The sequence below is a fragment of the Cynoglossus semilaevis genome, chromosome 14 (assembly GCF_000523025.1).
Source record: "Cynoglossus semilaevis isolate Cse_v1.0 chromosome 14, Cse_v1.0, whole genome shotgun sequence".
NCBI classification, from domain to species: Eukaryota; Metazoa; Chordata; class Actinopteri; order Pleuronectiformes; family Cynoglossidae; genus Cynoglossus; species Cynoglossus semilaevis.
In genome coordinates this window covers 5,771,426-5,795,629 of record NC_024320.1, presented here as the reverse complement: position 1 = coordinate 5,795,629, position 24,204 = coordinate 5,771,426, and the positions used below count along the sequence as shown (strand labels likewise).

General features: G+C 42.0%; 3 protein-coding genes across 3 annotated transcripts; 1 reads left to right on the top strand and 2 right to left on the bottom strand.

The window, feature by feature from the left end:
• Window positions 1–3,840: 3,840 nt before the first annotated feature.
• Window positions 3,841–4,962, bottom strand: LOC112488020 (cilia- and flagella-associated protein 251-like; the record flags this gene model as incomplete). Its single annotated transcript, XM_025062027.1, has 4 exons — window positions 3,841–4,302; window positions 4,372–4,608; window positions 4,681–4,788; window positions 4,876–4,962. Coding segments are annotated over 4 exons (894 nt in total), but the record flags the coding sequence as incomplete, so codon positions are not given.
• A 70-nt stretch (window positions 4,963–5,032) lies between these two features.
• Window positions 5,033–22,224, bottom strand: LOC103389340 (uncharacterized). Its single transcript, XM_025062026.1, has 8 exons — window positions 22,090–22,224; window positions 15,538–15,680; window positions 8,580–15,246; window positions 7,305–7,443; window positions 6,583–7,027; window positions 6,181–6,426; window positions 5,366–5,805; window positions 5,033–5,288 (listed from the first exon to the last, which is right to left on the bottom strand). The coding sequence occupies exons 4-8, from the start codon at window positions 7,433–7,435 to the stop codon at window positions 5,033–5,035; spliced, it is 1,518 nt and encodes a 505-aa protein (XP_024917794.1). The 5' UTR covers window positions 7,436–7,443; window positions 8,580–15,246; window positions 15,538–15,680; window positions 22,090–22,224.
• On the top strand, window positions 19,408–23,713 carry LOC103389363 (uncharacterized). Its single transcript, XM_025062012.1, has 5 exons — window positions 19,408–19,882; window positions 21,865–22,408; window positions 22,942–22,973; window positions 23,454–23,507; window positions 23,607–23,713. The coding sequence occupies exons 1-5, from the start codon at window positions 19,858–19,860 to the stop codon at window positions 23,711–23,713; spliced, it is 762 nt and encodes a 253-aa protein (XP_024917780.1). The 5' UTR covers window positions 19,408–19,857.
• Window positions 23,714–24,204: the final 491 nt, after the last annotated feature.

Sequence of the window (24,204 nt, the reverse complement as noted above, 5' to 3'; positions counted from 1 at the left end):
GAGAGAGAGGGAGCGAGAGAGAAGGGGGGGAGGAGAAAAAAGACTGGAGGTCAAACCTGAAAACCTGACCTGAACAAAACTCTTGTTCTTTTGTTTGACATTTGCTTTTAGTTTCTGGTTTTGTGAGTGTGTGTGTATGAAATCAAACATGATTTAATGAGTCGATTTGAAAAAAGAAAAGTGAATGATTTTGGTCAATAATCTGACTTAATCTGTATTTTTTGGTCAGTCTGTGCAACATGTAGTTGATATGTTCAGATCATATTCAAATATACTTTACATTTACACTTGGTGTTTAATATGCATGTCATTATGATTTTATCATATAATATATTGGGATTATTTGGGACTTAATTCACTCCATTTAAACTATATTTTCTACATCTTCGATGAACTCATCGAGTAGCATTTTTTTTAAAGGAGACAAACAAACGACATTTTGTAGCTGAAGCTAATGAATTTCTGTCATTACGGTTGGAAGACTCTGAATCCCTCTAGTGGTCTAAATGAAGTATCACCCTCAATTTAATAAAGTGAATGTTGTTTCAGGTTGGTGTTAAAAGAACAGGTTATCAGAGCGTTTTAAACCCAGTAGTCAATAAACGTCACATAAAGCATCATTTCAGAATTAAAGCTTACTTTTAAATTTTTTTATTATTGTGTAAAAAAAAAATCTAATTTTTGAACGAACTAGTAAAACAATCCAAAAACAATAAATCATTCAAAGAACTTTTACACAACCAAATGAAACTTAGAAATGAAACATTCGTACTTTTGAAAGACCTTATGTAAACGTAAATGAATCATTGTACTGCTGTAAAAGAATGTGTAAGACTTGAATGTATTTTAAACAGAATGATAAGCCTCACATTGAAAATCCACACGTTGCAAAAAATGTGTAAACCTCTTACCAGGTCTATACTTACACTACCTTTGTTTTCCTCTCTTTTAAATACTTTTTTTTTTTTTTTTTTAGTTTTTTTATCCAACATTTTGGTGAGATTTTGGAATGTTGGGTCCAATGACACTTTAAAACACTCCCTGTGTCCTGAAATTATAAAAAGTGCAAAACATTTTTAGAATAATAACTGCTACTTTAAATAATCAAATAACAACTTTGTAAAGATATTTCTTCCAGTATTTTACGTGATCTGTGTCATGTGTGACCCAGAGCGTAGGTTGTACAGAACAACAACCAAGAAAATACATGACTAAAAGCTTTAAAAATACTAAATATGTGCAACGTCCTGTTAAAACACATGTAGAGTTGAATTCCATCCATCCATTTTCATCCGCTTATCCGTCACTGGGTCGGGGGGGCAGCAGTCTCCCAATCACACTGCACCGTACCAGCCCCCCCCCTGAACCTTCCTGTGGGTGGTGAGTCCACTGGAAGGTACCAACCGCCCTAACCTGGATTCACTTTAACCCAGGAGGTGAACCCTGGGGTTCCACACCAATGACAGAGACACTGGCTCTGGGCCAAAGCGCAACTAGAGTTGAATTAAAGTATTCATTTCTTAAAAATGGATTTGAAACTAGACCAAAATATCAGCCCAGGTACTCGGTGGTGTGGGGCAGACAGCTGGTGCTCAACACTTCCTGACTCTTCAAAGCTGCGTTTTCTCCCAGTGTTGTTGAACAGACTGGTTATTCATGGCATGGTTTGAAATGTTACACCCAGGTCCAGGTCATGTGTCCTCTGCAGAGTGTGTAGCCTGGATATAGACAGTTGCTCAAGCTACACAAATAGCATGACATCACTGCAAGACTGAAGCCTGCACTAGATGAAAGAATTCAAAACCGTTTTCACAGCGGAGCTAAAGCTGTCTGTTCAAAAAGAAGCCAATCCTGGAAAAAAAACTTGATAAAAATGTAGACGTCCTCAACATTTTCTGTGTTCAACTTCCAGATGAAGTTAGTGTTGGGTTATAATCTAATCCCACTACATAGTGTACATGGAGCATACTTGATGAAATGATCAAGTCCTTCTCTACACATTACCATGATCAACACACACGGATTATGAACTGGAGTCAGGCGAACCATTGTGGACTGGTTGGTTTGACAACATTTTGTCCAAACCATCAGCCATTAAGTCAAGAAAGACTTTTTTCTAAAGTCAAGAAAGTTCCAACACTCTTCTTCTCTTCTTCCTCACCATGAACTAGTGTGCTTCCTTCTGGTCCACATTGTGGACCAAGCCAAGTGGGACTTTCCCATGTAAATACCCAGGATCCTCCATATTGTGAGTTAACGTAATGTTTAACTCTGTGGTCAACGTTCAGCCCGAGTCGTCCATCGCTCATGGTCAACCAGTCCACACCTAGATGTTTGTGAGGTTTGGTGGGTGACGATATAGACGTCGGAGCCAACACGACCAACCATGGCAGACTTTTCAGAACAGTCCGGAAGGTTTCAATGTTCCTCATCTTCTTCTTCCTCATCTTCTTCTTCTTCTTCACTATCTTCCTCCTCCTCCTCAGTTTCTTCTTCTTTTTCTTCTTCTTCTTCTTCTTCACTTTCCTTTTTGGCATTGTTCATCCTCCAGCTGAGACTCCACTTGTCCTTCATCGTACCATCGTCCCTGTCCTTCAGTCCGAGGTGTGCCAGGTTCCGGTGTTCGGGGGAGAAACACTCCACCTTGTCTTCTTTCATCTTCTTCACACGACAAATCCTCCAGGACTCCCTCCACGCCCACCAGTCTTCCTGCTCGTCTACATCCTCTTCTTCGTCATCTCCTTCATCTACTCCCCATTGAGCCACTGCCACCATGCAGGACCTCCTCCAGGAGGAGAAACAGGCATGAAGTTTGTGGAACTGCAGGTGAGGAGGGACAACGAGTTTGGCTGTCCAAACCTCCTCTGCTGCGGTTTTCCCTTTTTTGACCTGCTTCTTCTTCTTTATCTTCTCATCCTGGAAGTCCTTTCCTGTGTTGACCTTCAGATCATCAGGCTCCTCCTCCTCCTCCTCCTCCTCCTGTTTGCTTGTGTCTTCCATCTGATTTTTCTTTTCTTCTTCTTCTTCATCATCTTCAGTTTCTGTCTCCTCTTCTTTCATCTCAACTTTACTCTCTTCATCTTCATCTTCTTTCCCCTCTTCTTCCTCCTCCTCATCTTCCGTCTCCTCTTCTTCATCATCTTCCTTTCCCTCTTCCGTGTCCTCCTTCTTCTGACATGTTCTAACATCTTCTTCATCCTCTTTCTCCAGTTCGTCTACATCTTCCTCCTCTTGCTCCTCTTCTTTATTCTCAACAATGTCTGTATTTGTTCCATCTTTTTTATTTTCTCCTTCATCTTCTTCATCCTCCTCCTCAGATCCTTCTCCGTCTTCTTGATCATCTTCATCATCTTCCTCCTCCTGAACTCTCACTCCCTCCTTCTCATCCAAGTCCTCATCAATATTTTCATCTTCACCTGATCTTTTGTCCTCCTCCAACTCATCTGCACCTTCTTCCTGTCTTTCATCCTCCTCTTCTTCATCAACCTCCTTCTCATTTTCATCACAGATTTTCTCATCTTCATTCTCTGCATCATCTTTTAGAATGATTTTGTTCTTCTGTGATGGTTCTTCTTCATCTTCCTCCTCTTCTTCTTGTTCTTCTACCTCTTCTTCCTCCACCGTCACCTCCTCCTCTTCCTCATCATTCTTATTTTCGCCCTCTTTCTTTTTTATTTTGTCCCTTTCCTCTTTTTCTTCTTCATACACTTCCTTCTTCTCTGCTTCACGATGTTTCTCCTCCTCCTCCTGTTTCTCTTCTTTTTCTTTTCCCTTAACAGCATCCTGACCACCATCCTCCTCCTCTTCCTCCTTGTCCTCCTCCTCTACTTCTTCCTCCTCCTCCTCATCTTCTTCTTCCTCTTCTAGTCCTACATTTGCGTCCACCTCTTTGTTTTTATCTTCTTCCTTCTCTTCTTCTTTCTTAGTCACCTCATCTTCATTTACCTCCTCTTCTTCTCCCTCCGTCCCCTCTTCCTCCTCCTCATCTTCTTCTTCCTCCTTCCCCTCTTCCTCCTCCAGTCCTACATTCGATTCCACCTCTTCCTTTTTATCTTCTTCCTTCGTCACCTCATCTTCATTTACTTCCTCTTCCTCCTCTTCCCCTCCTTCGTCTTCCTCCTCCTCCTCATCTTCTTCTTCCTCCTTCCCCTCTTCCTCCTCCCGTCCTACATTCGATTCCCCCTCTTCCTTTTTATCTTCTTCCTTCGGCACCTCAGCTTCATTTACTTCCTCTTCCTCCTCTTCCCCTCCTTCGTCTTCCTCCTCCTCCTCATCTTCTTCTTCCTCCTTCCCCTCTTCCTCCTCCAGTCCTACATTCGATTCCCCCTCTTCCTTTTTATCTTCTTCCTTCGGCACCTCAGCTTCATTTACTTCCTCTTCCTCCTCTTCCCCTCCTTCGTCTTCCTCCTCCTCCTCATCTTCTTCTTCCTCCTTCCCCTCTTCCTCCTCCTCATCTTCTTCTTCCTCCTTCCCCTCTTCCTCCTCCCGTCCTACATTCGATTCCCCCTCTTCCTTTTTATCTTCTTCCTTCGTAACCTCATCTTCATTTACTTCCTCTTCCTCCTCATCCCCTCCTTCGTCTTCCTCCTCCTCCTCATCTTCTTCTTCCTCCTTCCCCTCTTCCTCCTCCCGTCCTACATTCGATTCCACCTCTTCCTTTTTATCTTCTTCCTTCGGCACCTCAGCTTCATTTACTTCCTCTTCCTCCTCTTCCCCTCCTTCGTCTTCCTCCTCCTCCTCATCTTCTTCTTCCTCCTTCCCCTCTTCCTCCTCCTCATCTTCTTCTTCCTCCTTCCCCTCTTCCTCCTCCCGTCCTACATTCGATTCCACCTCTTCCTTTTTATCTTCTTCCTTCGGCACCTCAGCTTCATTTACTTCCTCTTCCTCCTCATCCCCTCCTTCGTCTTCCTCCTCCTCCTCATCTTCTTCTTCCTCCTTCCCCTCTTCCTCCTCCCGTCCTACATTCGATTCCCCCTCTTCCTTTTTATCTTCTTCCTTCGGCACCTCAGCTTCATTTACTTCCTCTTCCTCCTCATCCCCTCCTTCGTCTTCCCTCTTCCTCATCTTCTTCTGTGTCATCCAGCTCCTCGTCTGTCACCTCCTCTTTATGATCCTCCTCCTCATCTATTTGGACCAGTCCTTTAGGAGTTTTCCAGGATTCCGTCCACTCCTCGTGGTCAGTGATGTCTTCATCGAGCGGTGAGGTGAGGAGAACCTTCTTGGTATGGAATCTGCTCTTCATGATGTCACTGTGATGACGATGGGACTTGACTGAAGTCTTGCACCACCTGTGGACATAGTGTGGAATTGAATGTGTGACTGACAGCTGACATATTTAAAAGGACCACTGTGAAGCCCCACCCACCTGATCTGCTGCCTGTATTTCCAGCAGGAGCTCCAGCTCGTACGACGCTCCTCGTCTTCTCCTGGAAGAGCAGCAGTGAGCAGCCAGGAGTCGCTCCATCCTGGCACGTAGAAGTCAACGATCTTCATTGTCATCATCAGTGCTCGAAGAGTGGTCCAGGTGGGTGGAGTTAGGCTCTCCTTGTCATTAGCGTCTTCTTCATCGTCATCGTCATCATCATCACCATAGTTATCATCATCATCATCATCATCATCATCATCATCATCATCATCATCATCATCATCATCATCATCATCATCATCATCATCATCATCATCATCATCATCTTCTTCTTCTTCTTCTTCTTCTTCTTCTTCAACCTTTTCGTCTTCTTTTTTTTCTTCCGATTGAAGTTCTACTGCAGACAGCTTCCAGGAGTCGTCCCAGTCCAGCAGCTCGTCCTGTGTGACAAAAACATTTGTCTAAACGTCACAGTTTTTCTCTATTTTCACTCCTTAACCTCTGAAAAACTGGAGGTTGATAATATTTGGTTTGCTCCATTGACCATGCCTTAGAAAACTTTTCTACAGAGCCTTTTCTATAAAACTGTGCTGAAAGAACATTTAATTAATATATATATATAGATAGATAGATAGATAGATATTTTCTGATTTTACCGAGCACAGCTCACAGTAAAAATAGTTATGACATCTTTCTCCAGACGGTGGCAGTGCAGCAGCTGCTGTAATCTGATCATGTCAGTGTCCGGGTGTACACCACCACATTAGACAACACAAACATCAGACAAAAACAACCGACCAACCACCGACTCCCACCTCGTCCTCCAGCTCCTGCAGTTTTTCCAACTTGTTGCTGGGGTTTTGTCGAAACTCAGGCCAGACACAATCCCAGTTCGGCTTCTTCTGTCTGAAGGCAAAGTTCATGATCTTCCATGTTCCGGCCCAGACGGGGAGAAAATATTTTCCTATTTCTGGTACACAAATGAATTCCATCTCAAACAATATGTCCCACTGGAATTCTGGTGTGAGGCCACACTCATCTGACTGTGTTGCACTCTTTACCTGGAAAGAAGAAAGAAAGGAGAATAAAGAAAAAAAAACCTCAAAACAGTGTGGACGTTAGTGTATGATGGACAGGAGGATTGCCTCCAGCTCCAGTGCAACCCTGAAGGAAACATTTGTAGAAGATATGAAATCACAAGAAATTCTTCTCACTACCTGTTTCCAGGCGTTTCTCCATTCCTCAGCAGCAGGTGGCACTGTTTCCTCCTCCGTGTCCAATTCGGGTTTGTATGTCCTTCCGTTTATCTCAGCAATCGATGCAAATTTTGATAATCTGGCTTTAAACTCCCTGGCCTTCAGAAACAGATATTTTGGAGGTTTCAGACTCATCCACGAGTCTTTCCAACAAATCCCGAAAGCGTCTACCTCAACTTTACGTTTCTGAATTTTGAATATTGGAGAAGTTTTTTTTCTGACAGGAGGAGGTGGCTGAGGCTGCGCTCTGGACACTGGAGGAGGAGGGACAACTTTGAACTTGATCTTAGGTTTGGTGTTGTCAGGTTCATCTGCTGCACAGGTGACTTTCCTGAAGTCGGATACGTCACCTTTCAGCTGCTCTCCATTACAGATGGCCCAGTGGTAGTTCCACTTGGAGAAAAGGCTGCAGGAACACAAGTAAGGAGATTTCTGAGTGCGGGAATCCACATTATATCAGGCTTATAGTTAGAAACTACAACAACAGCCAACTAGTACGACTGAAAGTACTACACCATGATGAGGTTATGCCTCCCCTGTTGGCTTCCTAGGATTATTAGTTGCATAAGATGATTTTGTGATGATGTTTAATTAAAAATATATTTTTCACTATCACTTTTTTCTATGTTGACATCATGTATCCTAATTCAAGCTCTTCAGTAAATAAAATAAAATATTCTCACAGTTTCAGGGAGCTCCTCTCTCTCCATTGAGTCTGTTGTTTGCATTGATCTGCTTCACTCTGAGCTCTCTTCTCCCATTGGTCCCTCAGCCGCCCATTACTGAACGTCCTCTCTCCTTTTTTGGACAACATCCTGTGGCCTGAGTAACAAACACACAGGAATAAGCACAGACCACCTCACACCATAAATCCATCTGACTTGGTAACAGTCACACTGTCACACTGTAGCCACGACACGTCCAATGAGTTTGTCTGCAGTCAGTCAATCAAAAGTCCATATTGACAAACAGTCAGTCGGTGCTCCAGCCCAATAGGTGGTCCTACAGGCTCCACCCTGAATCCTTAGAGTCCATCCCTGAGGTTAGGGACTATTTTGGGACCAAGCAGCTTTTAGCCTGAATTAACCTCTGAGTAATTATAATACAAATGTTTGTTCCAGATGTTTCTGAGCAGGGACTGTTGTCATGTTGAAAACAGTTCTGGCACTGTAGTGAAGAAGACCTTTTGACCAGGGGTCACCACAGCAGAAGTTCCCTTACTGAGTTTCAACACTGGACGCCCTTCCTGATGCAACCCAACCTGATTTGGGGACTGGACTCTGTCTCACCCAGAACCTTCCACAGCACCCAGTCCATAAATCAGGAAGGGCAACATACAATTCTGAAACCTGGTTCCTGGTACTATATGTCTCCACTTCCAAAAGTTTAGAATTAAACATCCCCTCAATAATGTTTTGTTGTTTGTGATTTCTCCATATTTCGTCAAAGGAAAGTTAAAATCTAAACCATAGTTTGGACACAAACCCTTAAATTTCCCATTCAGAGAACACAGACAGAAACAGTGAGATCAAGCTTCAGCTGCGACACACAGTCATGACTCTGCTATGTTTAGTTGTTTATTTTCAGAAGTCATGATTCATCACAGAGCTGACGTTCAGGACCAGGACCAGGGCCAGGGCCAGGGCCAGGGCCATGACTAAACACTAACTAAAAAACAAAAAACAAAGCACAGATAAAACTCAGATGGACTTATGGGAATAAAAAGTATGGGTTCACAGTGTAAATGTTGGGTTCTGGTGAGTCCAAGGTTGAAACTTAAGGCTAAAATTTCTACGGGTACGAACTGTGCGTTAAACTCAGCTCCACCGTGGAGCTGAACTACAGTTTTAGTAAAGTTTCAGTCAACAGTTACTGTACTGTTTACACCTGGAGATGAAGAAGAAGAATTCCAGAATACGGACATAAACATTCTTCCAGATCAACCAAGAACACCTTACCTGAAGTATGTTCTTCTCTTGGACGGTTTACATGTCCTGTTGTATGCAGTGACAGTGAAGGTCAGAAGTCAAACACGTCCGTGTCTTTATTTTCCGCCAACCTTCCAGTCGAAAGCTCCTGTTTTTGTGCAGTCTTCTGCCTCTGCCCTGTGGTCGACGTGAACTGCTCGCCCTCAGAATCGTACACCCCCGATCTGTGTTTCTGCTCTGTACTAGGCAGGTTTCCCTCTCTGCTATTTTTACGTCATACGTGAAGTTATCCAGAGCTGCGAATCTAAAATTAGCAGGAAGTTGGGTGAAGTGCCAAACACGAGGAGAGGGGAGGAGGGGATGAAAGAAGAGGTGAGCACTATAGAAAACTGGTGAATGAATGAACCCACACAGTGAGGGTGAAATATATCTTTTCATTTCTGATGTGCAGTGAGTATTAATTCATCTTCTTTAAAATGGGAGCAAGTGATTGTGATTCCGGAACACGCTCCTCTTCCTTCCCTGCAGAGAGGGGTATAAACAGAGTTTAAATTACATGGTCCATGTGGTACATTGCAGTACCGCCCCCTACTGGCTCTCTTGCAGCAAATATTTCCAATTGTAAATGTCCAGTTTAAGTAAAAAATACAAAATAGAGGTAGAGGGCAGCATTACTGCAGATGACAGACATTACTGTCTAATCAGGACCAAGGTACAAAGTAATATGCTAACTGTGCCACTAATATAATGATAATTAGCTGTCCTTGAACACCTGCTCATGCTGTGGTGCAGGTAAATAAGTGATTCTGCAGGTGAGACCTCCCAGGGTGAGTCAGTCAGCTGCAGCACTTCATTGATTTTACACCTGCAACAGGATCCTGTTGATGCCGTCAACAGAAAGTGTGACTGGATCCAGGTTATCACTGGGTTCACTGCTATTTTTAACCCAGGCACTTTGACCGGGATCGTGAGAATAAACCAAACTGGGTCTGCGGTCAATGTGGATATTTAATTTTTTATTGAAATTATTTCCAGAACAATCATTTGGTAATTCAGACTAACTTTTAGTTGTTTGTATTTTTACCTGTTTTTGCTCACTATTACTTTTTGGCTTTTTTTAATTCAATTTTGAGCTAATTTTTTAACTATATTTAGGTTTATGGTATACGTTATACGGCTAAATTTCGGCCAGTGTGTACAGTGGAACCTCGAGATACGAGCATAACCCGTTCCAGGACCTAGCTTGTAACTGGAGGTGCTCGTATCTCAAATCATTTTTTCCCCACAAGAAATAACAGAAAAAAAAAATCTGTTCCGGCCGCTTATTAGTGCTAATAACAATGGAAATTTTCGTATGTCGAGGCGCTCGTATCTCGAGGTTCCACTGTTCTTGAGCCTGACAATTTGAGCCAATATTCAAGTCGAAACTCTTGACTATCTGGAACCAGTAGATTGAATCATTTTGAAGGAAAAGAGAACAAAAGACAGGTGAAGCTTTTTTAATTTCTTCCTATTTTACTGTTGTGATCTGTTTGTTGTTGTGTGATATGTCCCAGCTAAAAACTCTTTGTTGGACCTGGAGTGGTGTTGGTTCATGGGCTCATACTGTGGAAGGAGAAACTTCCAAGACTGAGTCCACTCAGAGAATGACTTTTTGGAAACAATCACTTTGGGTTGGCCAGGTGAATCTAGGAACTTCCAGGATTCTACCCAGTCTTCATAGAACTTTTCTTTAGTCTTGTCCTCCATCTTTATCTTCTGCACTGAAGTGTAGCCTATTTTGAAACGTGGTTGGGTTTTACTCAGAAGGTGACCTCCTGTAAATTTCTGCTGTGATTGTGTCTGCTTTGTCATATCAGCATAAAGATGCTTTCTGGGTTTGATCTTCTTTTGAAATATTATCACAGAACTTGGGTTTTTAACCTGGAGTTCCTGAAAAAAGAGATAGGAGTCTTTCCAAAGCCTGAGAAATGAGGGGGTTTTACTGAAGTCAACCTTGGTTTTATTTGGTATCTTTTCAACTTTCGACCACAAAGCTGTGTAGTAACATGTGTTAGGAGGAGACTCTAACCAGGGTTGTTTGATGTGGGGCATGGGGTTGGCAAGTCTGAAGGACCATCCCCACTCAGATCCAGGTTTAGTGGTTGTGCCCTGCTGCTGCAAAGGGGAGTGGTATTTGTTTATACTTGCAGTACCTGAAGAAGTGTAAAAACTTAGTTGGTGGCTCAGAAGTGGCTCAGCTCTCCAAGATGTGTTCCACTTTTGTTTAGGATATATTTTATGAAATATCTGCTCATCAAATGACTGACTTTGTTTGATTGTGACTCTCTTCTCCACAAGGGATTCCATCTCCATCCCATCACCCACCCAGTCAACCTTGAGTCCAGACTCTTGCACATCCAGGTGTTCTGTTTGACAAATGGACCTCCAAGATTCCCACCATTGGTTTTCGAAGGGTTTATCCTTGTGAGACTCACTTTCCATGAACATAGAGAGTGACTGCAAATCATGGACAGGTCTACCATATTTTCTTGGAACCTTTTCATTCCAGGGAGAAAAGATAGTCATCTTTGACCTACTTTGGCTTGTTTGAGTATTACCCACATATCGCACTGACCGGCGTGTGTGACCAGAGAATCTCCATGAGTCTCTCCAACTCCTTTCGGGATTCGGACCATTTTTAGGGAGATCAACAGGGGGAAATTGATTTCTGTCTACTGCTCGATCAACTCGAATAGGTCTCATGACGGGCCAGTTATGATGCCATAGTACAGGATTCTTATTCAGGGACTGACAGGGTAGCTTCCATGAACTCTTCCACACTAGGTCACTTGATAGCTGGTTGTCCCTTTTCTTCAACTCCTTAAAAGTTCCTAAAGGATCAGGCCTCATTCTTTTTCTCCCCAAAGTCACTTTATATTTTGCTGTTTTCCATGAGTCACACCAATATGAGTCATGTAAACTTTTCTCAAGTCTCATCAAAAGCCACTTAGATTTGGTGTATGTAATCTGGGGTACATATATTGTGTAATTTTTCAGTTGTTCACTGCACAAATATTGTCCCTTTGGGTTTTTCTCCAGAAACTGAGATCTCAAAGGTGTCTTCATCCTAGCTGGATAAGCTTGATGGATTTTTCCCATTTGTTGACTTGATTTTGGGTTAGTCTTGGACATTTGCCATGATTTGCTCCACATAGAGTGAGCCTTGACATCATCACACAGCTGTAGGTGAACATCTCTGTATTTGTGTTTATTTGAAGAAATAATGCTGTGTTTCCTCAGGATGTAATTATAGTGATGCATACTTTTACCGAGAGTGTCATTCATCCAAAGAGCAATATCAGATTTGTGACGGTCTTCGATGACAACTATATCTGATCTCCATGAATTAGTCCACTCTGAACTGTGAAAGTTAATACCTTGAGGCAACTGGGTTTTGTTGCAATCATGAAGGTTGACAAGCCTCCAACATTTGCCCCACATAGAATTCATCTGATCCTCCTTGTAAGTAAGACGGCCCTGATGACCTTCTGGCTTGATGGATCTCCATGACTGTCTCCACTCTGACAGGTAAAAACATTTTTGGAGATGCTGGGTCTCCAGCAGCTGGAGATACCTTCTGTTAGCTCTGCTTTGTACATTCTCTGTGTTTTGCCACAAAACTGTATAGTAACATACATTAGGAGGACACTCCAACCAGGGTTGTTTCAGGGTTGGAGGGGGGTTGGCAATTCGGAATGACCTACCCCACCGAGCTCCAAGTTCATTGGCTGCAGCATGTTGTTGCCAAGTAAGTTTACCCTTACTCATACATGATGCATTTGAAGATCGGTAAAAAGTTGGTTGATGGCTCAGAAGTGACTTAGCACTCCATGATGTAATCCACTGTTTTCCAGCGTACCTTTCTTCAAATATGTGGTCATCAAAAGACCAGTTCAGTTTAGCACTGGTTCTCTGCAAGAACATCTTTCCTTTAAGTCTTTCATCAACCCAGTTATCTCTAGAATCCTGCTCACTAGTGTTTTCTGTCTGGGGGACAGACCTCCATGAGTCCCTCCATTGGGTAAACGAAGGTGTATCATGGTGGAATTGACTTCCTGAGACCATCCAGGATGACTGCCAGTCAGAAACTGTCCTACCACCCCTTCTCAGAGCCTGTGTGTTGTCTGGATAGTGGTAGGGGGCACTTGATCTTCCCTGTCGATTTTGTGCATTATGAAGTCCAGGCATTGACCGTTGTCGACTCATTAAAAATCTCCAGGAATCTCTCCAACTCCTCTCTGGATTTGGTCCATTCTTGGGGAGATCAACAGGGGGGAAGTGATTCTGTTCCCATGCACGGTCTATTCTGATTGGTCGTGTGGTGGGCCAGCCTTGTTGCCAAAGTACTGGGTCCTGATGCAGATTCTGACTCGTGTGTCTCCATGATTCATTCCATCCTGAGGCTGTTGATACTACACCCTCTAATTCTCTAAGAGATCTTAAAGAATTAGGTCCCACCCTTCTCTCTGTGTGCGGGCTATGTTTCAGTGTTCTCCATGATTCCCTCCAATTTGAGGAGTGGGGAGTGACTGCCTCCAGTCTCATCAAAAGCCACTTAGATTTGGTAAATGTCAACTCCGTATTGTGGATAATGCTGTTTTTCAGTTGCCTGTAGTCTGAGTCTTCTAACTTCAGTGTTTTATGTTTGCTCTCCATCTTCTCCATTTTTGGTGGTGAAGCCTTAAGGATCTCTTCAATTTCCTTACATGGTTTTGTGCTGTTCTTGGTCACCTGCAATGACTTGGCCCAAACCGAGGGAGCCTTCAAATCATTGCAGTGAAGCATGCACCTGCCTTTATATTTCTGTTTGTAAGACTCGACCACAGTTTTGTCAGTGAGGACACAGGATTCATCAGCATCACTGTTATTTTGTTTGCGATTATCAGAATTTCTGTTATTATAATCAATGAGAACCACTGCTGATCTCCATGAATTAGTCCAATCTGAAGTGTCTTTGACTTTGTGCACACTGAAAATGTTGCGTTCATTTTGGTTCAGCCTCCAACATTCCTTCCACCTGGAGCTCATGTCATCTTTTTTATCTTGGTTGATAGAAGAAGGAAGTTTTCTCCCACTTGCTGGTTTGTAGGATATCCTAGAATCTCTCCAACTTCTTTCTGGGTTTGGACCATTTTTAGGAAGATCTAACGGGGGGTAGAAGTGGTTCTGGTTCCACGTCCGATTGGCTTGGACTGGTCTTAGGGTGGGCCAATGCTGCTGCCAAAGGTAGGGATTTTCTTGGGGAGGTCCACAAATGAGCCGCCAAGACCTTTTCCACTCTGAGGTAGATGACATCACCTGTTTTTTGAGATGACAGACATCAACTTGGTCTCTGACAGGCAGTAAATGGTCGAGAGTTGATCCTTGTTTCTTCATATTCATTCCAGTTTTAAATATTTTAGAGGAATCTCTCCAATTGGCCAAATACTGACCTTGCTCGTTGTTCTTCAGAAACAGCTTAGAGTTAATTAATATTGTCTTTAAATCATATATCATGTTGTTTTTAAGATGGGTATTGTACAAGTAATCTGTTTCTGGTATTGAATATTGCTGATTTAGGTTCTCCTGCAACTCCAAACCTTCCTCATCAGACATCTTTGGCAAAGTTTTAAGAATCTTCTCTAGTGTTTGACATGGTTTGGAGTTGTTCTTAGTCATGTGCCATGACTTATTCCACAAAGACTGGGCGTTCAAGTCATTCCAGAGCTGAGGGTGCCTGTTCCGAACTTTTTGGTTTGATGGCTGAAGCATGATTTTGTCAGAATTGCAATGGGCATCTTCTAGACAATACAGATTTTTGTGATCATTAATGACAGCCAATCTCCATGAGTCATCCCACGGCGACTGAGATTCGTTGCTTCCATGATGGTTGACAAGCCTCCAACATTCTTCCCACCTACACGCCATGTCATCTCTGCTACTTTGCTTGTTAGCATGAGTAGACTGGGACTGAGTGGCTGCTTTGGTGGATCTCCATGACTGTGTCCAGTCTGATGGACCCATGGTTCTGGGTTCCTGCAGAGCCACTAACAACAGGTTTTCTGATCTGCTAAGGTTTTTTCTATTGTCACAATCTTTCATTATATTCTTGTTGGATTTTCTCCAGGACTTTTTCCACTCTTTAGTGAAAAGGCTTAAATTCAACTCCATTAAATCCACTGACCTGTGCTCAGCTTCGTCCCACAGATAAAGACTGCGAGGGTCCATCTTGTTGGGCCCATTGAGCCAAGGTTTACCTGGTTCAGAATAAGGCTGCTGTGTAGCAAACATCCAGCACTGACCCCAGTCTGTGGTTCCCCCTGCTGGTGATGGCAAAGACTTGTCAAACATCCATGACTTCCTCCAGTCCACAGCGGAAGGTTGAGTCTCTTCAAGGATCATGAGAAACTGCAGCTTGTTGAAATGCATGTCTTGGCTCTTTTTGTTTTTGTAGCTAACAGTAGAATTGGACAGGATTCTGCTCTGGACTCCAGGTCTGCTGAGAAGTTCTGAACCTGAACTTGAACTTTGGAGACGAACACGAGGTACCTCAGAGTGCTTGCTCCTCCATACATTGTTGCTATCTGTTGGAGTATCAGCAGGTGGCTTTCTCCTTTCCACACGTTGGTATTTTGTCATTTTGGCAACAATGCGATTTTCCCAATCCTTGTTAATACTATGAAGACAAAACAAAACATCTTTAGTATATACATATATATATACATATATATATACTGTATATATATATATATATATATATATATATATATATATATATAAATCCATAGAATCCATTTATGAAGCTAACAGTGTTAGTATTAGTAAATGGGGAAGAAGCTTAAAAATGGAGGTAAAGTCAAAGTGAACAAGTTGAGCGATAGAAATACAGTTTAGAGGACGGTTGTCCTCATGAGGACAGATAAACTGAGTCAGATATAGACAATAACTTGTGATTCTTATTTCTTACCCAGAGAGTGCGCTGTTCTCCAGTCGCTGCTGCTCCTTCTGCAGCTTTTGGTCCTGCTCTCGACCTCTAATCTCCCACACGTTCTTCATGATGGAGGCAGGACAGCCCACCACGTCGGGGTTCTTCTCCTCAGACATGTTCACCTGAAGAGACAGAGAAACAAATGAGACTTACGGTCCGAACAATCAGTCTGAAGGGTCCAGAGCAGAGGAGAGGTTCTGGACCTGACACTGATGAGACTGCAAGTGTGGTGACACTGCTCACACATCTGCTCATATATACTCAGCGGTGTGTGTGTACGTGTGGGAGTGGGTGTCCATAAATATACCTCCGTCTAACATACGTGCATAGTTTGTGCACAGAAAGCTGAGATCCCACAGGTCTGCACGTAACATTATAACCTTTATGGTTTCTAAATGGCATAAACGTCTAACGTCTTGATTCATGCTAACCAAGCGTGCTAAGAAAACAAAATAAAAAACTGTTGTCGTTAACAGAGGTTTCCGGATGGAACTATTTTGGAAACATAGTTATATGGAGGCGATTACTTAAACTATTCTTAGGTTAACATCTGTTAGCCTTTAGCTAATTGTGAGCTTTTAGTCTGATTTACTTGTACCCAAAACCGTACTCTTTAAACTACGTTTTTGGTGTTTTTAAGTTGACTTTATTCTCTTCTCTTCAGTTTAGCTAATGTTTTAGCCATTTCTAAAAATTGAAAGAAGGACATTATTTATTTAGCTGTCTGTGGTTTGATTTTATTACCTTTTTATTCACTTTAATATATTTCTGCTAAACATATTTTTTATGTAATTCTGTGTGTAAGTGGGTTGGTTCTGTTCCGTGCCACTGAATCAGCTATTTCTGACTGGAGGTCAGGCAGATCAGATGGTATGTGTCTGAGAGCATGTGTGCATGCAGTACATACAGTATATGTGTACTTGGTACATACAGTATCTGTACTTTAACCTCCTCTATTTTTACCATCATGTCTGTTCTGTGCAGCAGGATTAGCTTTCGTTACATCACCACAGGTCACATGGTTCATAAGGCCGTGTCTTTCAATATTTCCTTGACCTTTCTGTGGTTTTCCAATAAAACCTTTTATTTGCTCACATTACTCTCTTGGAAAATGTAGAACCTGATGTCAGTAACATCAGTAGAGGACATGTAGAGCAGGCAGGCCAATTAAACACACACACCTCATACTGTATCTTTAAAGCTTTGCTATGAGTGAAATTTGAGGTCTGCTTAATGACATCCAGAATGTTCCTCTTAACTTAATTTAAACTCAAGACTTTTAACTCATTTTTATCTATTGTTCTTCACCTGACATTGTTGTTTCACCACATTCCGCCAAAATAACTTGTTTAACCTCTTGTTTAACGTTCAGAGATGCTAATCGAGAATTTTCCCATGTGACAACCGAGAAAACTTTTCCTCAACTTCCTCCTCCTCTTCCAGTATATGCTGGTCTAACTGGTTCGTCAGACATTTACGAGAAGTTGACAAGTCAATGTCAAGAATGTCCTCATGAAAAAAATGTAAAGGCAGAAGAAGCAGTTGCAGGTTGAAAACAACCACCTGATGTCTTAATACTGGGTGTCCAGGGTCCAGCCTCTACTGAATTATTCTCTTCTCACTTCTCCACCAGTAAGATACTGAGGAGGGTGACAGTGAGTAAAGTCAAGGTTCTAAGATGAAGATCTGGATACTGGGAAATGGTCCAACCTCAATTTATGAAATAGTATAAAATTGAGGTCGGAACTAGTTAGGAGCTTCAAACGAGGGCTAAGCTAAAACAGCCAAAACCAACAACGTGGGGTCGTATTCCAACATGTGAGTACATTAGTCGCCAATAAGAAAACAGTGATTTTCCAGCATAGTTTCCAAGATAGTGATACAGAATTTTGTCAAGTCACCTTCCATCCATCCACCCTTCATCTATACATCCATCATCCATCCATCCACCAACCCATCCACCCAGCTTGTGAAAGACTGGAGTTGCACATTGTAAAGTTCTCCAGGGTCACAGGGACGTACGTACAGACATTATTCACACTCACATTTACACAGATTTACACGTTTAGAGTGAAGAATAAACCAACTTAGAACTCTCTCAGCGTACAGCACCCCTTGCCCCACCCACAGCATAGATTCCAGTGTCTTTACATCATCCATGATGTGTCTTTTACGTGATTAAGATTCTTCTTCTGTCACACCAATGTCAAAGTGCACTGAGAAGAAGCAGTACTTGGAAGTGTTTTCGTGTTTGTGGCAAAACAGAGACTGTAAGGAGATGTACAGAGAATGAATGAAAGAGTGGATAAATAAATAAACAGACGAGTTTCAATCAAATCAACTGAGAAACAAACATATAACGTGAAATCCTGTGAAATGAGTTTCCACTCTGTATCACCACCTCAACACTAACTTGTCTCGTCTTTATTCTACCACTGCAATTTGCTTATATACAGTATGTATATAATCATATATATGTATATAATGATTATTATTATTACTATTATTATTTCATTATGTTTTAATATTCTGTTTAAGTTGTCTTTAGTTTTGGTCTTTGAATTGACAGAAAAAACAAGTCAATAACTGATGATTTGTTATTGTTTATTTTATCATTGTTTTGTGTCCTTTACAGAAACTCAGCAACACAAACGAAGACATCATTCTGCACTGCCTCATGATCAATCTTTAACACACAATCAAATGAAATACAGAAATTAAAACCTTTAAAATTGGACATGAAGAATCTCTTCTGAAGTTCTTAATTGCTCTCACCCTGCTTTGCCTACAACACACATTTGACTTTATTTTTACTTTTTCTTGGCAAGAAGACAAGCTACAATTAACAGATACTTGTCAAACCAGGCGCTACTGCCATAAATACAGGAAGGTCTTTACAGGAGCAGGAAGTGAACCAATGAAATTCATAAACACAATCAAATCAAATTCCTGATTTAAACAGTTGATATTGGCTGGGCCACAATAACAAGGCTAACGCTGGCACCGTCACCTGGTAGAGACGACCACAGGGGGTTGATGGGATTGTATTTGGGCTTAAGTTGTGCAAAGAATCTCCCAGATACTGGTTTGTCACATATAAGGTCTGGTGTTGAGGTAGGAGCTGGTGTGGTCGAGGTTGTTCATGTAATTGAAGGGACCCTGGTTGGTTAGAAGACCCTGGTTGGTTGGAAGACCTGGGTTGGTTGGAAGACCTGGGTTGGTTAAAGCGTCAGGGTAGCCAGTGTTGTTTTGCGCTGCAGAAGCAGACAATATGGCCTGAAACAGGATGACCCTCTGCAGCAGTTCAGACATGAAGGTGTAATCGTATACCGGCTGCTTGGCTTTGTCACAGTCTTGGACTCCTTTCTGCTGCAGTGTTCGCTCAGCTTCTTTGTACATATCATCGTGAAAGTAACCTCCTCCGTTGGCTGCTACCATGTCATCGATCTTCTTGAGCAACTGAACAACCTGAGCTTTGTTAATCTTTTCCTTGTTGTTGAAAACATGGAACCTGTTTCCACACCTGCTGATGACCTCACGGAGTTTGGGGTGACCACTCTGTATGTACTCCTGTATGGTTCTGCCCTTCAACTCATCACCACGGGTGAACAGGACAAGCATGAACCTGGAAGCCTCTGGTCCAAAGATTTTCTCCAGGGCTTCCACGCAGTGCTCCTCTTCTTTGGTAAACCGGCCGCAGCGGGAAAGCGTGAGGACCGGGTGACGACACCTGGATGCACTTTGCGATTTCATGCCGGATTTTGTCAGCCGTCTTGGATGTATCCAGGATCCCAGGTGTGTCAACCACATGGATTTGCCTGCTGCATCTGGCCCGTTCTTTCTCACAGGTTTCAGTTACAGACTGTGCATGAGGCAAAGATCTGAAAACGTTTCTACCAACAATGGTATTACCCACCGCACTTTTCCCTACTCCAGTTTTCCCGATCATCACAATCCTTAGCGAAGGACCTGCAAACAGAAATGATCATGTTGCTGAAATGCTACACAATGAATCTGTGCTGAAGTCAAATCCTGACTGAGTTACCATGTGGGATGGAGAACTTCACTCCCATTCTTTTCTCTGCCTGGTTTGTTGGTGGAATGAGCGTCGCTACATTTGACTATAGGTTTTACAGTGCCGCATTCCATCATGCTCCACCCACAAAGGGGATGTAGCAAGAGGAGGAGGCAGTGGCGTGTCAGCCTTTAACTGCCTCCTCCAGGTGGGAGAGTGCTCAGACCTGGTCCAGACAGTCTGCTCACACCAACCTGCTGCCTGATCTAAGTCAACTAGGAGAAATGAGTTCGGACAGACCAGCACCACGTGAGTTCTGCTTCCTTCTCCTTCTGTCTGTGTAGGTTCTCAGTCATCCAGGTCATTTAATCCAAAAATAGTTACATCGAGGGCAACTGGACAAAGTAGGCTTTTTGAAGACGTTTCACCTCTTATCCAAGAGGCTTCATCAGTTCTGACTGACCACTGGGAAATTCTGGTATTTAGCCTCAAAGGGGGCCTACATACCTGTAACAAGGGTTGTTGCAGAAAGGAGTGATGGAGGTGTGGTGAAACACACCCTATTCTAAGAAGGGTGGAATGTAAAAGCAAGTAAGATGTAGACGTGCACTTTTAGGTGTAATACCTCAATTGGTCAAAAGGGGCAGTTCAAATACTCTCTCCTGAAGACAGGACTTTAAAACCCCATACTATATGAATTCAACTCTCTTCTTCTCTTGTTGGTTCATCTGAACTATTCACATATTTTTCGGCCAGAAGTCTCTTGGCTCCACACGTGTATCTTAGAAATCCAAGTTGAACCTCAGAAACAGTGCAGTTCAAACTTTGATAATGCTGTGGGTGTGACGGCACCAAGAGGGAGGGGCTTATTCCACACCTGAAGTCTTGGCATAAGAGTGTTAAAATCCCAATATTAAGACTGTTGTTAGCCAGCTACCTGTAACAATGACAGTGCCACAGTGTGGTCAAACTAAGGTAAAACACCCATACGCATAGTTAAACTGTAGCCAATACTTTAGTTTAAGTCATGAAGTTTTAAGATTTTAAGATAAATAAATACCAGAACCTGTTCACAAAATATGTACAAAAACAGCTAAGTCTGGAATGGGACAAAAAATGACAAAAACAGTAAAGGATTTAAAATACATGTAAATGTTAGCTATGTAATGATAACATATATTAGTAAAAGTTATTAAAGAAAGAATTTAGAACATTTACACACACGCCTTGTCTTGAACCCATGAATACTTTTTACCCATTTGATTTAACTGAATAACAGCAGAGCTTTTTAGCTACACTTTTATTTAAGCTGTTTCTTGGCTAACCTATAGACCTCTGTGACTACCTACGGCCCACTGGCTAACGCTAATCAGCAGAAGGAGTGATGGAGGTGTGGTGAAACACACCCTATTCTAAGAAGGGTGGAATGTAAAAGCAAGTAAGATGTAGACGTGCACTTTTAGGTGTAATACCTCAATTGGTCAAAAGGGGCAGTTCAAATACTCTCTCCTGAAGACAGGACTTTAAAACCCCATACTATATGAATTCAACTCTCTTCTTCTCTTGTTGGTTCATCTGAACTATTCACATATTTTTCGGCCAGAAGTCTCTTGGCTCCACACGTGTATCTTAGAAATCCAAGTTGAACCTCAGAAACAGTGCAGTTCAAACTTTGATAATGCTGTGGGTGTGACGGCACCAAGAGGGAGGGGCTTATTCCACACCTGAAGTCTTGGCATAAGAGTGTTAAAATCCCAATATTAAGACTGTTGTTAGCCAGCTACCTGTAACAATGACAGTGCCACAGTGTGGTCAAACTAAGGTAAAACACCCATACGCATAGTTAAACTGTAGCCAATACTTTAGTTTAAGTCATGAAGTTTTAAGATTTTAAGATAAATAAATACCAGAACCTGTTCACAAAATATGTACAAAAACAGCTAAGTCTGGAATGGGACAAAAAATGACAAAAACAGTAAAGGATTTAAAATACATGTAAATGTTAGCTATGTAATGATAACATATATTAGTAAAAGTTATTAAAGAAAGAATTTAGAACATTTACACACACGCCTTGTCTTGAACCCATGAATACTTTTTACCCATTTGATTTAACTGAATAACAGCAGAGCTTTTTAGCTACACTTTTATTTAAGCTGTTTCTTGGCTAACCTATAGACCTCTGTGACTACCTACGGCCCACTGGCTAACGCTAATCAGCAGACAGTTGAACTAGCTTTGATTCATTTACACCTCATAAACAAAACTTTTTTGTGATTTTCCTCCAACAGCATTTCCCGACAGGTTAGTCATCGCTCTTGTAGGAAAGACAATGAAGTGGAAGAACTACATTGGGAACATTATCCTGCAGTCTAAGGAGCAGTTTGCGTCCCTGGACAACATGCTGGTCAAGGGGGAGAACGACTCATATGTGGTCTTCAACACCCCAGACTTTCTAGATGAGGACTGCCAACACCTAGACCAACAAATTATAGACTTCATGGCTCTGTCTTTACCTGGCCCTGACCTCTTCATTCTGATAGTAGACTCGGAGAGCTGCACGGAGGAGAACGTGGTCACTCAAATCACCAATCTCCAGGAAATCTTCGGGGAAAAAATCACCGACCACCTGGTGGTCATGCTACCGAGCCCAGAAGTCTTCAATTCCTTGATCTTTCTGCAGGAACGCTTCAAAGTCCGACTGGTGATTCCTGACCAGCACCTGAGCAGCATATGCAGACGGTGGTGTAAAAGAGGCCAACCATTTCTCTACAACTTTCATAATTACAGTGAAGCCGTGGTGAAACGGAGACAGAAAGTCTTCGAAAGAAAGAGGTGCGAGCATCGGTCTGAGACATCAGACGTCTCAGCTAAAACCAAAGATAATTCGTATTTTTGCCAAAAACAATTCTCACCTAAAATCAACTACATTTTGAGTTCATGGCTGTCATGACATTAGAAACTACAGACAGAGGAGCTGAGGTTTTAAAAACATATTATAGAAAGTATTAAAGAAAGAAAGTGTATATAGTATAGAAATATCTACTAATATCCCACAACAAGTTGGCTGGAAATATACAGTAGCAAATATATAGCCTAGAGTTAGGCTAAACTGATAAAAGTAAAATAACAGTAAGTAAGTATTTCCCTGTTTTTCTTTAATGTTATTTAAGAAGATGTTATTGTTAGAATTCTGATATTAAAGCTTTGAAGTTCATCGAGACAAAAAATGTGTTTAGTGAATTTGCGCTGGATTAATTAGCTGCACCAGTTCATTCACTCAAAAAACAAACTAGCTCGGATCCAAAATCAATGTTTTTTACACTTACATCTTGTTTAAATTTCATGACATTTGTAATCTGTTCCAGATCCATCCCTGAGTATGAGACAGTGATTATTGGTAAGTCTCTGACCTTATGACTTTCATACAGTATGAAGATTCTTAATTCAATGCAGTTCTGCCATAGTCACTCCAGTCATTAAACATCTGTTATCTCTCTGTGAGAGAGCGAGTGTTTGATCATTTCATCAAATAAATCATTCATAAAGTCATTGAAAAAATCTTTAAAGTTTTCAGAATTTAAAGAAAAAGAATTATTTTAATTTTTTTGAGTTTTTCTATTTTATTTTGAAAGAAAAATAAATATTTTTTTGAGTTTTTCTATTTTATTTTTTCACTTTTCTACATCCAACTCTGGTGGATACTCCCAGGTTTGACCTTCTTAGTTCAGCTGTGTCTCAGCATTTAGAGCGTTACAAATTGAATGTGGATGAAAACCCTAGTTTCGTAGTCATTTTGTTCACCAATTGTTTCATCTGCTGTTGTGAAGAACTGATAGAAAGTACCGTGACTCGTTTGTACTTGTTTGCATCTTCCCAGGTCCGGCCCAAACTGGTCCGTCTACACAAAATCCTGCACCCACTGCAACCAATGGTTTGTCTTCTTTGTTTGGATCTGAAATAGAAAAGCTTGCATTAGACTTTAGCACCAGGCGGAAATTGTACCTAGCTAATCTAACAGGGTTTTTTTCAGGTACCAATGGAAACATTTTCAACATCATAATCCTGGGACTAGCTGGGGAAGAGTGCAACATGCAGCCCCATCCTGACTGCTGCGAAATCAGAGGGGCAGCTGTTTAAAGCTGAGGCAAGCTCGGTGCCGATCACCTTCTGCTGCACGGTCCGCTCTGTAAACAAGATATTTGGGGTTCCTGTGAGAGTGGTCGACACCCCAGACTTCTTTCATGAGGATGTCAAGGATGCACATGTTCATATCAATGAATGTCGGAAGTACTGCCAACCAGGGCAGTGTGTGGTGCTACTGGTGATACAGGGGGGACGCTTCACCAATCAAGAGATCGGAATCCTGGAAAGGCTGGAGGACTGTTTAGGCTGGAACATCCGGGACTGCACCATTGTACTGCTGACCCGCGGAGATGATATGAAAAATGTTAATCTTTGGTCGTATATCAGTGAAAACCCTGGGCTAAAGCACATTGTCGAACATTGCGGTAACAGGTTTCACCTCTTCAACAACAAGTCAAAAGACATAAAGCAAGTTTTAGAGCTGGTCAGGAAAATTCCAAATTATAAATCCCTCTTTCCAAAGTTCGCAAAAAAATATGATAAAG

Bases quoted from the DNA above. Each gene is read 5' to 3' on its own strand.
- LOC103389340 (XM_025062026.1), bottom strand. From the start codon at position 7,435: ATGTTGTCCAAAAAAGGAGAGAGGACGTTCAGTAATGGGCGGCTGAGG. The intron at 7,028-7,304 runs GTGAGAATATTT...GTGTTCCTGCAG, and splicing joins GAGAGGAGCTCCCTGAAACT to CCTTTTCTCCAAGTGGAACT. The intron at 5,289-5,365 runs GTGGGTGGGGCT...CTATGTCCACAG, and splicing joins AAATACAGGCAGCAGATCAG to GTGGTGCAAGACTTCAGTCA.
- LOC103389363 (XM_025062012.1), top strand. From the start codon at position 19,858: ATGAGTTCGGACAGACCAGCACCAC. The intron at 22,409-22,941 runs GTGCGAGCATCG...AATCTGTTCCAG, and splicing joins AAAGTCTTCGAAAGAAAGAG to ATCCATCCCTGAGTATGAGA. The intron at 22,974-23,453 runs GTAAGTCTCTGA...GCATCTTCCCAG, and splicing joins GTATGAGACAGTGATTATTG to GTCCGGCCCAAACTGGTCCG.